The sequence below is a fragment of the Embiotoca jacksoni genome, unplaced genomic scaffold (genome assembly GCF_022577435.1).
Source record: "Embiotoca jacksoni isolate LCO1_2020_lvr unplaced genomic scaffold, fEmbJac1.0.p SCAF_70, whole genome shotgun sequence".
Classification (NCBI taxonomy): Eukaryota; Metazoa; Chordata; class Actinopteri; family Embiotocidae; genus Embiotoca; species Embiotoca jacksoni.
The window spans coordinates 288,038-300,255 of record NW_027185426.1 but is presented as its reverse complement, the minus strand read 5'-3'; the positions used below and the strand labels follow the sequence as shown (position 1 = coordinate 300,255).

The window sequence follows — 12,218 nt, the reverse complement described above, 5'->3', positions numbered from 1 at the left end:
ACACACACACTCACACACACACACACACACACACACACACACACACTCACACACACACACTCACACTCACACACACACACACACACACACACTCACACACACACACACACACACACACACTCACACACACACACACACACTCACACACACACACACACACACACACACACACACTCACACACACTCACACGCACGCGCACACGCGCACGCACGCACGGACTCACACACACACACACACACACACACACACACACACACACACACACACACACACACACACACACTGAACGAGCACGTGAAGTACAGTAGCAACCGCAGAGAATTAGAGATGTAAAAAACACACGGAAGAAGAAGCTTAGAGGTACGTACAGGTACACACACACACACACACACACACACACACACACACACACACACACACAATCTCAGAGACTCCGCCCACAGAAGCTCACTGAAAAATGCCCACAGATGGTAAACAGTAATCAATGAATCTGTTTTCATGCACCCGGACGCGTATAAACTTTACATGTTCCCTCATCTTCAACCTGAAGTGGAACTCTGAAGTTTTCAGCTTCAAACATCCTTTTAAACGCCGAAAAAAAATCTGCCAAAAACCGAAACCTTCCCCCGTCGGGGTCTGAATGTCCTCGCCGTGACCTCAGCTCCCCACCATCAGGGTGGAGTGACGGGAACGCTGTCGGTGAAACACTCACAAGCATATTTCTGGAGGTCAAACTGTAAATGTTCAACGGAGAAACTTGAAAGTCTTCAGAAAGTCTGACGGCGATGAAGCGACGAGCCGGCGAGCTGTTCTGATGACATCGCGTTTCAAGAGGGGCGGAGCTTCATCGTCCATCAGGTGAGGAGACACCAGGTGGGTTTTCTTTGTGTCACCGTGAATTCGTCCCCCAGAGTCAGACTGTGAACACCGAGTTCCACCGGGACCTTCTAAAGGGTAAAACATCGCCATGGCAACAGGGTTCTCCAACAGGTGGGAAGAGGAATCAGAGGAAATCACTCCGGTTTCAGGTGCGCGGTGACATCACAGATGTTCACAGAAACTACGAACAAAAAGAGGCTCAGTTCAGTCGAGCTGATTAAAAGAAGAAGAAAAAAAGGACCAATACACCTCAAATGGTGTCACGTTACTTTAATAATTTATCACATTATGAGCCATTAGATGGATTTTCTCCCTCACAGGAAGCCACTGGTTTCCACTACAAAATAAAATAAGCCTCAGATACATCATCATGGTGTTATCGTTACTGACAGCGTTGTTAGATGGAAACTCTGGAGGGTAAAAGACTTCAAAGCGGACAGGTGGCGCCATCTTGTGGTCGCGTCGGAGGAGTTTACGTCTGCGTGTTGGAAAAAGGTCCATTAGAATAAATCTGACACCGTCAGCTCAGTTTTTATGGCAGTTCATTGTTCGGGGGTGAAGGGAGCCTCTGATTCCACCAGGTAAGCAGATGAGGAAGAATATAAAGGTTTTCTGAGGGTTTTTTTGTCGATCTGTTTACAGCTGAAGTTCATTATGAGCAGTCACAGAAAATATATTCTGTCCCTCTGATGAAGCGTCTCTCACTCTGGTCCTTCTGTTAACAGATTATGAGACAGATGCAGAATTTATTGCCTGCTAATCTCAAACAGAGATTTATTTAAGAGACCATCTGACTCTTTTTGAGTAAAACTGCTCCAGCCAGCAGAGGGCGCCATAACAACCACACAATCATCCATCACTTCAAATGTAATGTTCAGAAACTGTACAAACAACTGATCTCTTTAGATACTGATGGGATTTGATGCCCAATTTTTTTATAATTGATTTAATATTTTTATAGATAAATCATCGCTCCATTTCCCTTTTCATTTACTTAAAAATGGAAAGTTTTATAGCTCTAGATTTTAAGGGACCTTTGAACAACTGCACGTTAACTTTAAAAGATAATAATCCTGGAAGAATCAAATAAATCTGATGATTTTATGTTGACTTCAGTGTTTTCTGTAAATTTAATGGTTTTTATTTGTTTTATTTTCCAGCAAAAAGCAGGTTGTATTTCACTGAACTGTCAATCAACAGAAAAACTGTTTGGGAGAAGCCATGAATCACTTAAATCCAAATATCTTTCAGCTTCTTCGATGTGAATTCCTGAAGCTTTTTACCAGAATTACATGTTGAATTGAAAAGATTTGAGTTTTAATCTTTGGATTGAACAAATAAAAAAACGATTTGAATTTATGAGGAAAATATTTCTTCAGCTGGTTAATTCATGAAGAAAATGGTCTTCAGCAGCATCCCTGATGTTTCTCTGCTTATTGTTTGGGGACTTCTGTTATAAAAAACATTTACACTTCATTTTCTTGCTGTTATTCAAGTCTATTTATGATAAATTTAAATAATTACACCAGCAAAAAGGAGAAAAACAGATACAATTTAGTTTTTTCCTAAAAATAACGGCAACGCATTTAAAATTAACAATATAATTATTCTCTATAATCAAAAACGATCTAAACAGAAGGAGCCGTGATATTGATATTTATTGATTTCCTCCTGATCGTCCAGACAGGATGGACGCCAGTGATCTATTACCCTGTGAGGAGGTAAGGAGCTCCGCAGCAGCAGCCTCCACCTGACAGAGTCGGAGAGGAGCGGAGCGGAGCGGAGCGGAGAGGAGAGTCTACCCGGGGCCAGACCTCCATCACCCCGCGGAAACACTCAACTTCTGCGGGATTTATTAGTTCAGATTCACAGGATTTGTCATGATTTCTTTTCTGAATGATTTTCATTTCTGGGGATATCATCGCGGAGCGTTTGATTGGCGCTTCGACAGTCCGGAATCAGGATCTGATTCTTTAAAGAGACGCAAGCAGAAGAGGAGCAAACAGAATATTTACTGAGGAAGGTCACATTTATCTTTCACTCTTTATTCTTTATCGGGACAGCAGAGGATGGGATCAGGTGGAAAGAGGAGAAGTGTGATTTTAATTCCGTTTCCACTTTAATCGCCGTTTCTGTGCGTTAAATAAATAAATAAATAGATTCAATAAAAAATGGAAAACTACACGACGTGGACTAATTTCACCCAAGCTCTGTCGGAGCTGGACGGGACGGGCGGAGAGGAAGAGGAGGAGGAGGAGGACGGTGAGGAGGACAGCGGGAGTAGCGGAGGGAGAAGCGGGCTGCGCGTGCTCGTGGGCTGCGTCCTCTTCCTGCTCATCGTGTCCACGCTGCTCGGGAACACGCTCGTGTGCGCCGCCGTCATCAAGTTCCGCCACCTGCGCTCCAAAGTCACCAACTTCTTCGTCATCTCGCTGGCCGTGTCCGACCTGTTCGTGGCCGTGCTGGTGATGCCGTGGGAGGCCATCACCGAGGTGACCGGCACGTGGCTGTTCGGACGCTTCTGCGACGTGTGGATCGCCTTCGACATCATGTGCTCCACGGCGTCCATCCTGAACCTGTGCATCATCAGCGTGGACCGGTACTGGGCCATCGCCAGCCCCTTCAAGTACGAGCAGAAGATGACCCACCGCGTGGCGTTCGTCATGATCGGGGTGGCGTGGACGCTGTCCATCCTCATCTCCTTCATCCCGGTGCAGCTGAACTGGCACCGGGCCGGCGAGGAGGAGGAGGCGGTGATGGAGGAGGCGGCGGCGATGATGGCCGCCGGCGTCCACAACTTCACCAACGGCACCGGCGCCCTCAACGTGAGCGCCGTCGCGGCCCAGAGCTGCGTCGCCAACCTGAACAAAACCTACGCCATCTCCTCGTCCTTCATCAGCTTCTACATCCCGGTGGTGATCATGGTCGCCACCTACACGCGCATCTACCGCATCGCCCAGACGCAAATCCGCCGCATCACGTCGCTGGAGCGGGCGGCGGAGCAGGCGCAGAACAAAGGCCACGGCGTGAGCCGGAACCAGCAGCAGCACCGGCCCAACGACGACGCCTCCCTCAAGTCCTCCTTCAAGAAGGAAACCAAAGTGCTGAAGACGCTGTCCATCATCATGGGCGTGTTCGTGTTCTGCTGGCTGCCGTTCTTCGTCCTCAACTGCACCGTGCCCTTCTGCGACCCGCTGTGCGTCAGCGACACCACCTTCACCGTGTTCGTGTGGTTCGGCTGGGCCAACTCCTCCCTCAACCCGGTCATCTACGCCTTCAACGCCGACTTCCGCCGGGCGTTCGCCACCATCCTGGGCTGCAACCGGATCTGCTCCAGCAACGCGGTGGAGGCGGTGAACTTCAGCAACGAGCTGGTGTCGTACCACCACGACACGACGCTGCACAAGGAGACGCTGGTGCCGGCCCAGCCGCAGCAGCATCCAGACGCCGGGTCGGACCGGCTGGACGACGTGAGCGCGCGGTTCGACGAGGAGTCGTTCGTCTCCGACGGTTCGCCGAGCCGCGACAAACCGCTGCTGCTTCCCGCCGCCGTGCGGCTGGAGGACGAGCCGGAGATCTCCCTGGAAACCATCACGCCGTTCACCTCGGCGGCGGCGCTGGAGAGGGACGCTCTGATACCGGGACAGATCCACCAGGATGGATAGGACCGACGGCCGCGGGGATACCGGAAGTTAGGCCGGGGGTTCTTTCAAAATAAAAGCGTAAACTTCAACACAAGTGATGGAACTCGTCCTCCGTGACGTTTGTTGTTCATTTGAAATATTGAGGACTAAACAGTTTAACACGAATGTACTTTCCAAGATTCGACTTAATGCCGGTTTCAGAATTTGTAGATTTAGTTTTTTGTGCGACTGTTGAATTGTTTTGTTGAATTTTTTGCGTTTGAAGTTATTAAAATGTTATCAGCCCATTAAACAGAAGTTCGTCAACGTGCCACAGCTCCCATCGTATCCACGCGACCTCTAGTGGCCGTAGTAATTATGACGGGAGGAAAGGAGGAAGTCAGTTGACGTAGCATAAAGAGAAAAAGTGGGCAAAGGGAGGCGGTTCATCCAAGAGACATGAAAACTGAACCGAAGCACTTATTTTAAGTAACTCACGGAAGCGAACTCATCGTGTCGTACGAAACTTAAAGGTCACGAACTTCTTTTACTAAACCGAATTCTGTAGTTTCGGTTTCTAAATCTAACTGAACTGCGACCGTGTGACTACGTTACGTTTCTTATTTCACCAATATTACACCAGTGATAAAACTGTGCTACTATCTTAAAAATATACGACTTTTTTTTTCATCAGATATCTCAGTTACGACGAGACTGAGCTCGCTGAGCAGTTTAGCGTTTCTACGTGTTGTATTTATTCAGTTGGAGAAACCGTCTCCAGAAGGCAATAAAAACGGACGAGAAATCGTCTGTGTTGTTACGACGTTGCCATGGAGACGGAGGAGAGGTATTTTTCCAGTGATAAGGACGGACAGTGTGTGTGTGTGTGTGTGTGTGTGTGTGTGTGTGTGTGCCGTCATGCAGATCTGAGCGCGCTCCAAACGTACAGCTGACCAATCAGATTTTGCTGTTGTCCGGAACTACTTCTGTTACCATGACGATAACGGCCTATTACCGTTTTGATTGGCTGACAACATCCGAAGACGCCGAGTTCTTCATACGGCAGCAGATTGACTTCCTGACACCGAGCGGCTCGAATGATCGTCAGCCATTAAATCTCATTTATTCCCGCCAACCTCTGAATGTTTCCGTTAACTTCCTGCTGCGGCGTGTCGGAGTGAAATCCTGCCGTGTTCGTGAAATCGGCGTCGTCCGGTGAAGGTCGAGTGTTGGCGGTGAAACGGGCCGCGTCAAAATGCAATCAAGGGTTCGGTTGAAAAGCAGACGTTGAAATTAAAGGGTGCAGAAATGAAAACGGAGGCAGCTGCAGAATTCAGATAGAAGTCGGAGGGACGCTTGAAGCCTTTTCAAGAAGAAAATTTGAATATTTTCAGCTCTCCAGAAAGTCTGTCAATCACTTCTCACAAGGATCAATCTGCTGGTGCGTTCAAGGACACGTCAGCCTCACTGTTTGAGCACATTCACATTATTCTGTTTGTCGTCTTCATACGAGTTTCTTTTTATCATCAGTGCAAGTCTTTTTAAAGCCTGATCTAATTTTCAGATTATTTTGAAAGTCAGTGGCAGCAGAGGAGATGATAATATTATTATAAAATATTACTTTTGATAGTACTGTTGGTGCAAATGCAGAAATCGTGCACCTTTGAAGGTTTGTAAGGAGGTTAGTTTTTTATATTAAAGGTACATCTACTTCAACGACAGTTTGAAGCTGTAAAGTCGGATTCAGACTGCGTTCAACTCCAACAAACCCTCGCTGCTTTTCTTTGGATTAGTCTTCAAAGAATTAAAGTGATTAACTAGGAATTAGTGCGAAAGATGAGTGTTAATATTCAAGAGAGATCAATACGCGTTGATAAACTGGTTAAGACAAATATAAGTCAAGTTTTTAAACTATTAGAGACGAATAAAAAAATATTTTGAGTGTTTCAATCAGTTATTTAGATAAAAACTGCAGCTAGACATAAAAAAGGATCAAAATACAGACATGTTCACACACACACACACACACACACACACACACACACACACACACACACACACACACACACTTACAGTATGCTCCTTTCATCTTCCGTCTGTAGTGCAGTTGAAACGGAGCGAGGCCCCCTGGGGGCCACAGGGGGGACGACGCCGTGACCCCCACAGGTGTCGGTGCATCATCACAGTGTTGGTGGACGTGGGTGAGAGTGCTGGTGGTTTTTTTTTAGGTTTTAGGGCGGAGCGTTGTCATGACGACTGCGCCAGCACATGCATCCTCCATGCATCTGTGTCTGCTGGATGCAATACACAGATGGACTGTAGGGGGCAGTGTGGAGGTGTTTACAGGGTCAGTGTTCGAGAACGTTACACTTTAGTTACTTACGTAAAACTGCTGTTTTAACCCAAACCATGATCTTTAAAATAAAAAACAAATCCAGCCAAAGTAATTTTGGTGCCGCTTACTTTGACGTGACACTGACACGGTGTCCCTCTAGTGGACTGACAGGTGTATTACATGGTTTTTAATGTGATAACAGGTCAGATACAGCGGTGAAATGACTGACGACTGATTTTAATCGGTCCTGTGTTCATTCATTTAATTTACTCCTGGTAGAATATTTATGTCTAATTCTCAAAGATTTAAATAACAACTCCACTCATTGATATATATATTTATATATATATATATATATATATATATATATATATATATATATATATATATATATATCTGGCTGCTCCACAGATATCTGATAAAAACATAAACAGCACTGCAGCAAAGTTTTAGTAATATTTCTGCACAGATTTGGTCCAAAACCCTCGAGAAAGAATTTCCAGCTACAAAAGATCAACCTGCCGCTGCTTCCTGACGACCACTCAACATTTCTCCTTCAGTCTCCGGAGCACCAGAAGGTCTGCTCGTGAAATATCTCCGACCTGAGCTCTGCAGTACCGACAAATGATTGATGATAACTCTGTAAAGATCTCATCAGTCTGTCCTCTCTCTCACAGCGGGATCTCTTCACCACCCCTGAGGTGAAATGCGATCTGCATCCAGATAACAAATGATCAGGTCGCTGCCCTGAATTTAAACTGTGTTTTTGTCTGCATCCTCTGGATTTGCATTCGGACCACGTTTTTTTGTTTTTTTTTGTGAGAAGCATCATTTGAGTCTCAGACGAACCGGAGGAATCTGCCCTCGCCGCGCAAACAGCAGCATCCTTAATACGCTCGCAATCTTTCTGAGTTTCTGAAATTAAGATTCAGATCTCACGTGTTCAAACTGGAGGCTGTTTACATCCAATCTAGATCAAAAACAAGTTAAACTTCACCGTTCAGAGAAAGTAGAAGAGAATAAAGACATGCTGGGATGAGTTTGAATGCAGGAACAGGGAAGGGGAGAGGCCGCTGTGATTGGTCAATTCATGTTTTCCAAAAGAAACACACCTACGACTCATTAAGTGATCTACAAAGTAGAAGCTCCTGGAGCCGCACTCAGATTATTGGCTGTTAAATTAGCAAAAGTGGATTCGGACACAACAGTAAAAAGCTTTGGATCATTAAAATAGAGGCCTTTTTTTGTTGTTGTTTTTTTTGTTTACATAATTAGTTTACAAACAAATAAAAGACAGAAAAAGGAAAATTGCAGTCATCATTGGTAGTTTAAAACATAGCAACAGCTCTCTTAAATGGGTTTTCAATGACAGACACACAAGGTCACGGCTCGGTGTCATAATCACAGCAGTAATCACAGCGGAGGAGGTGACGGCGGCGGCGCAGCGCTGATTGCAGACGTCTCTCAACGACCGTTCAACAGTAAAGAGTGGACTCCTCTGTTCGCTGTCAAGGACTCCGAGTCATCTCACACACACACACACACACACACACACACACACACACACACACACACACACACACACACACTCTCCAGTTATAAGAAACTAAAGAGGAGAGAATAAAACGGGGAGCATTAGTTTCTACAAACTACCAGTAGGAGGCGACAGAGTCCCAGCGGCGTGTCTGTTCCCCTGCTGAAGGTGAAGACGCGCGTGCGCACACACACACACACACACACACACACACACACACACACTAAAAACACACACACACCAGATCAGATGACCTTTTTGCCTCCTTTTAATGCATTATTGTAAATGCATCATTTTTGTCCTGATGATGTGACGCCGACTCTTCTCGGCTTCATGAAGCTTCACAGCGAGTTGCAGCTCTTTGTTTGTGTTGCACCGCTGTCACAGCGTCGTGCTCAGCAGCAACGCAGCCGGCAGGCACGGTTAAAAGACTCGCTGGTGAACACTGACGCAGCTGAGGAGACAGAAATCTCCCTCAGGAGCTGGCGGAGACCAAAACCAGAGCAAAAAGAGAGTTAAACCTGCCGGGTGCCGAAAATCACAACTCTACATGAAGGATGATGTCGCTTCATTGCTGCCTGATGTGTAAAAAACGCATCTTTGTACAGTCATAATACAGAATCCGCTTGTTTATAGCGCCCCCAAGTGGCCAAAAACTCAGTTAAAGGAAGCATAACCTAACCCTAACCTCGGTTGAGTCTGGTTGTTCATAAGCAATGTTAGTAATTCATGATTAGTTTCAGTCTTTGTGATTAAAAATGTCTTTTAGTTTCACTCATTTGGTTCCAATTTTTCGACTTTGGAAACGTGGAAAAATTGTGCAGCTAAAGAGCCGGTGGAGATGAAATCAGAGCAAAAAGGAGATTCGACACAAACACGACTCCAGTCTGCTTTACGAGCGGCGGATCTGATTGGAAACCTGACGATACTATGTCCCGCCCACTGATAGCCATAACCTGACTGCACCACAGGCCTGTCAATCAAACAGACACGCCCCCCCCAAAAAACACAGCTTTTAGAGGCTAATAAGAAGGAGCGACTTTTTCAAAATAACGACCTGGCAAAAAAACAAAATACAAAATGTACTGACAAATTTGATGAGAGAAGTTGAATGGGAGTCTATGGAGCCAACCTCTAGTGGCAATCTGTGGTATTGCAGCTTAAGGTATCATTTTAACCAACCTGGAAGCTATGTCCACTTTTATATACAGTCTTGGTTGGGATTTCTGCCCCCTGGTGGTCTAAAGAATAAATGCAGCTTAAAACAAAAGGCTGAATGCAGTATTTTACTTTCCACTGTAATACTACAAGATTTGTACGAAATACAGGATATGGTTTCTATCCGGGTAAATAAAAACAGGAAATAACTTTTGTCTGGTTTAGAAACAAACATAAAAGGGGCTGAAAGTGATTGAAATCATCTCTCCATATATTATTCATCCTCTCCACGAGTCACACACAAACTGCGACACCGCCGATCTGCTTTTGACAATAACTCGAGTAAATGACGGCGATCAGCGAGACGCCACTCAGCTCGAGGAGCACTCACAGACGCAGAAAAACAAAGTGACATATTTGTTCCTGATTGGGCCGGACCGGGCGGAACGACGTGTTCACTGTGGTTGACTTGTTTTTCAGAGCATCCTTCGCTAGCCAAGCAGATTTTTGGCAGCAGCTCGCGGAAAAAAAAGGGGAAAAGAGGCCGTAGTCGGAGCTCCAGCAGCCCGAGCTGAATGAGAAGGAGCTGGGCCCGGTGACGGAGCACCAGCGGGGGGTTAAGCTGTGACCCAGATTCCTGCCCCAAGTCTTTGTCCCGGAGGAGAGAAGATTCTCCTCGTTCACCTCGCTGAGGGGCGACGGACTCACCGCCGTGAACACGGACAGAGAGAGAGGCGAGGAAAAGGAACTAAAACATGAAGTGACATCCACATATTTCATTTATATCACAACACGTCTGTCTGAGCTGCTTCACACCTTTTAAATGCTGTTGACAGACAACGCAGCGTTAGAGCTGCATTCAGGAAAACGAAGTAGAATAAAGTCAAAACGGTGAGAATAAACTGCACATTTCAAGATTGAAGTCGAACATTTGAAAAGAAATCAGCTTCAGTGCAGATATTTCCACAAAATAAGAGATAGTGCCGAACATTTGGTCTCTTCAGAGGAAGACGGCACACAAAGAGGCGGCTGCACTCGTGCAATATTGAATACTAAACATTATTCTCGACATTTCAGCTTGAAAAATTTTAATAATAATAATGATGTGGTATTTAATATTCAGTTCAAGGTGTAACTGACTTTAGAAAAGAAAGTCTGCTTTTCCACTAAATCTTAAATCGTTTGTTTTGAATAAAACTGAAGATGATTTTTGGCAAACAGGCAGCAGTTTGCTGAGCTTTTTAATTATCATATGTGTTTGTTTGGATATTTAATCATTCAGCTGGTTTATTCTTGTGGACTCTGGAGCCTTCGTACAGAGAATCCTGTGATCCTGATTAACCCGTCAGGATTTTCACAAAACATTACTGCTGATTGTTTTTGGAATTAATGCAAAATATAATTATCTGGAACTTCTGTTTATTTTGTGAATGTTGACAATAACAGCAAGATTACATTTAAAAAGATCGACTGAATAAATGAGGATGTTTTCAACCATCAGTGATGTCATTGTTGGTTTGTGAACGTTATGAATCCTCCAGTTCAGATTCTGTCCGTCACCATCTTTGTTAGTTCGGAGCGGTTTGGAGCAGGAAGTGACCATATTTGGACGAGCTGGGGGAGGAGCCAGCGGTGGATCTGACCAATCTGATCGGAAACCTGACGATACTACGTCCCGCCCACCGATAGCTGTAACCTGACTGCACCACAGGCCTGTCAATCAAACAGACACGCCCCCAAAAACAGGTCTTCTTGAATCTTCTTTTCTAATGAATGAGGGATTATTTTCAGATGGACCTCCAGAAAACTAATAAGAAGGAGTGACTTTAGCTAACAACACCGAGATAACTGATGGACACATTTTATTCACTTTGGATTTGATGAGAGAAGTTGAATGGGAGTCTATGGAGCCGGAGGCTTTTTGGAGACGACCTCTAGTGGCACTCGCTGGTATTGCAGCATTGCATCAGACAGAGAGCTGGAAGCAAGGAACACTTTTATATCCAGTCTGTGGTCAAACATATTTCAATAACTACACAGCTCATCAGAAATCACCTCTTATTTCTTGTTTCCTTTCATCTGACCGAGTGTCTAACAACACCAGCTTTGCTCAAAGCAAATAATATTTTCTAATTAACATGCTGGTTTTTTTAAGCATTTACTGCTAAAACGAGACAATTACAACAAAACCCAGCGACTGCGGAGAGAAACTAAAAATCTCAAGATGCTCCAGTTGATGAATTTACTCAGAAAAGTTTCCCCTCATCAACAAAGACGGGTTTTGTGTTTTGTGTTTTGTTTGTGAGCTGAACGACAGCAAAGCATCCAAAACCCTCGACGTGTCGTCGGTGTCGCGCAGAGTGAGAAAACCTTGGCAAGTGTGTCCATTGTGCCGCTCGCACACGCACACACACACACACACACACACACACACACACACGCACACACACACGCACACACACACGCACACACACACACACGCGCACACACACACACACACACACACACACACGCACACACACACGCACACACACACGCACACACACAGGGGGGGGGGGGTGAATGTAGGAGGGGCCATCGCTTTTTTTTTTTTTTTTTTGAGGGTGGGCAGTACTCCCCATACAGTGCAACCCCCGCCTCCTCTTCCTCCCCCCCCCCTCTTCCTCCTCCTCCTCCTTTATCCTCGGT

General features: G+C 45.5%; 1 protein-coding gene across 1 annotated transcript; it reads left to right on the top strand.

Moving 5' to 3' along the window:
• The first annotated feature begins 2,677 nt into the window (after window positions 1-2,677).
• LOC138215187 (D(1)-like dopamine receptor) lies at window positions 2,678-4,824 on the top strand. The gene has a single exon (XM_069177212.1). It carries the CDS (start codon window positions 3,052-3,054, stop codon window positions 4,543-4,545), a length of 1,494 nt encoding a protein of 497 aa, XP_069033313.1. The 5' UTR covers window positions 2,678-3,051; the 3' UTR covers window positions 4,546-4,824.
• The last annotated feature ends 7,394 nt before the right edge of the window (window positions 4,825-12,218 follow it).

Excerpts from the sequence above, each read along its gene's own strand:
- LOC138215187 (XM_069177212.1), top strand. The coding sequence starts at position 3,052 with ATGGAAAACTACACGACGTGGACTAATTTCACCCAAGCTCTGTCGGAG.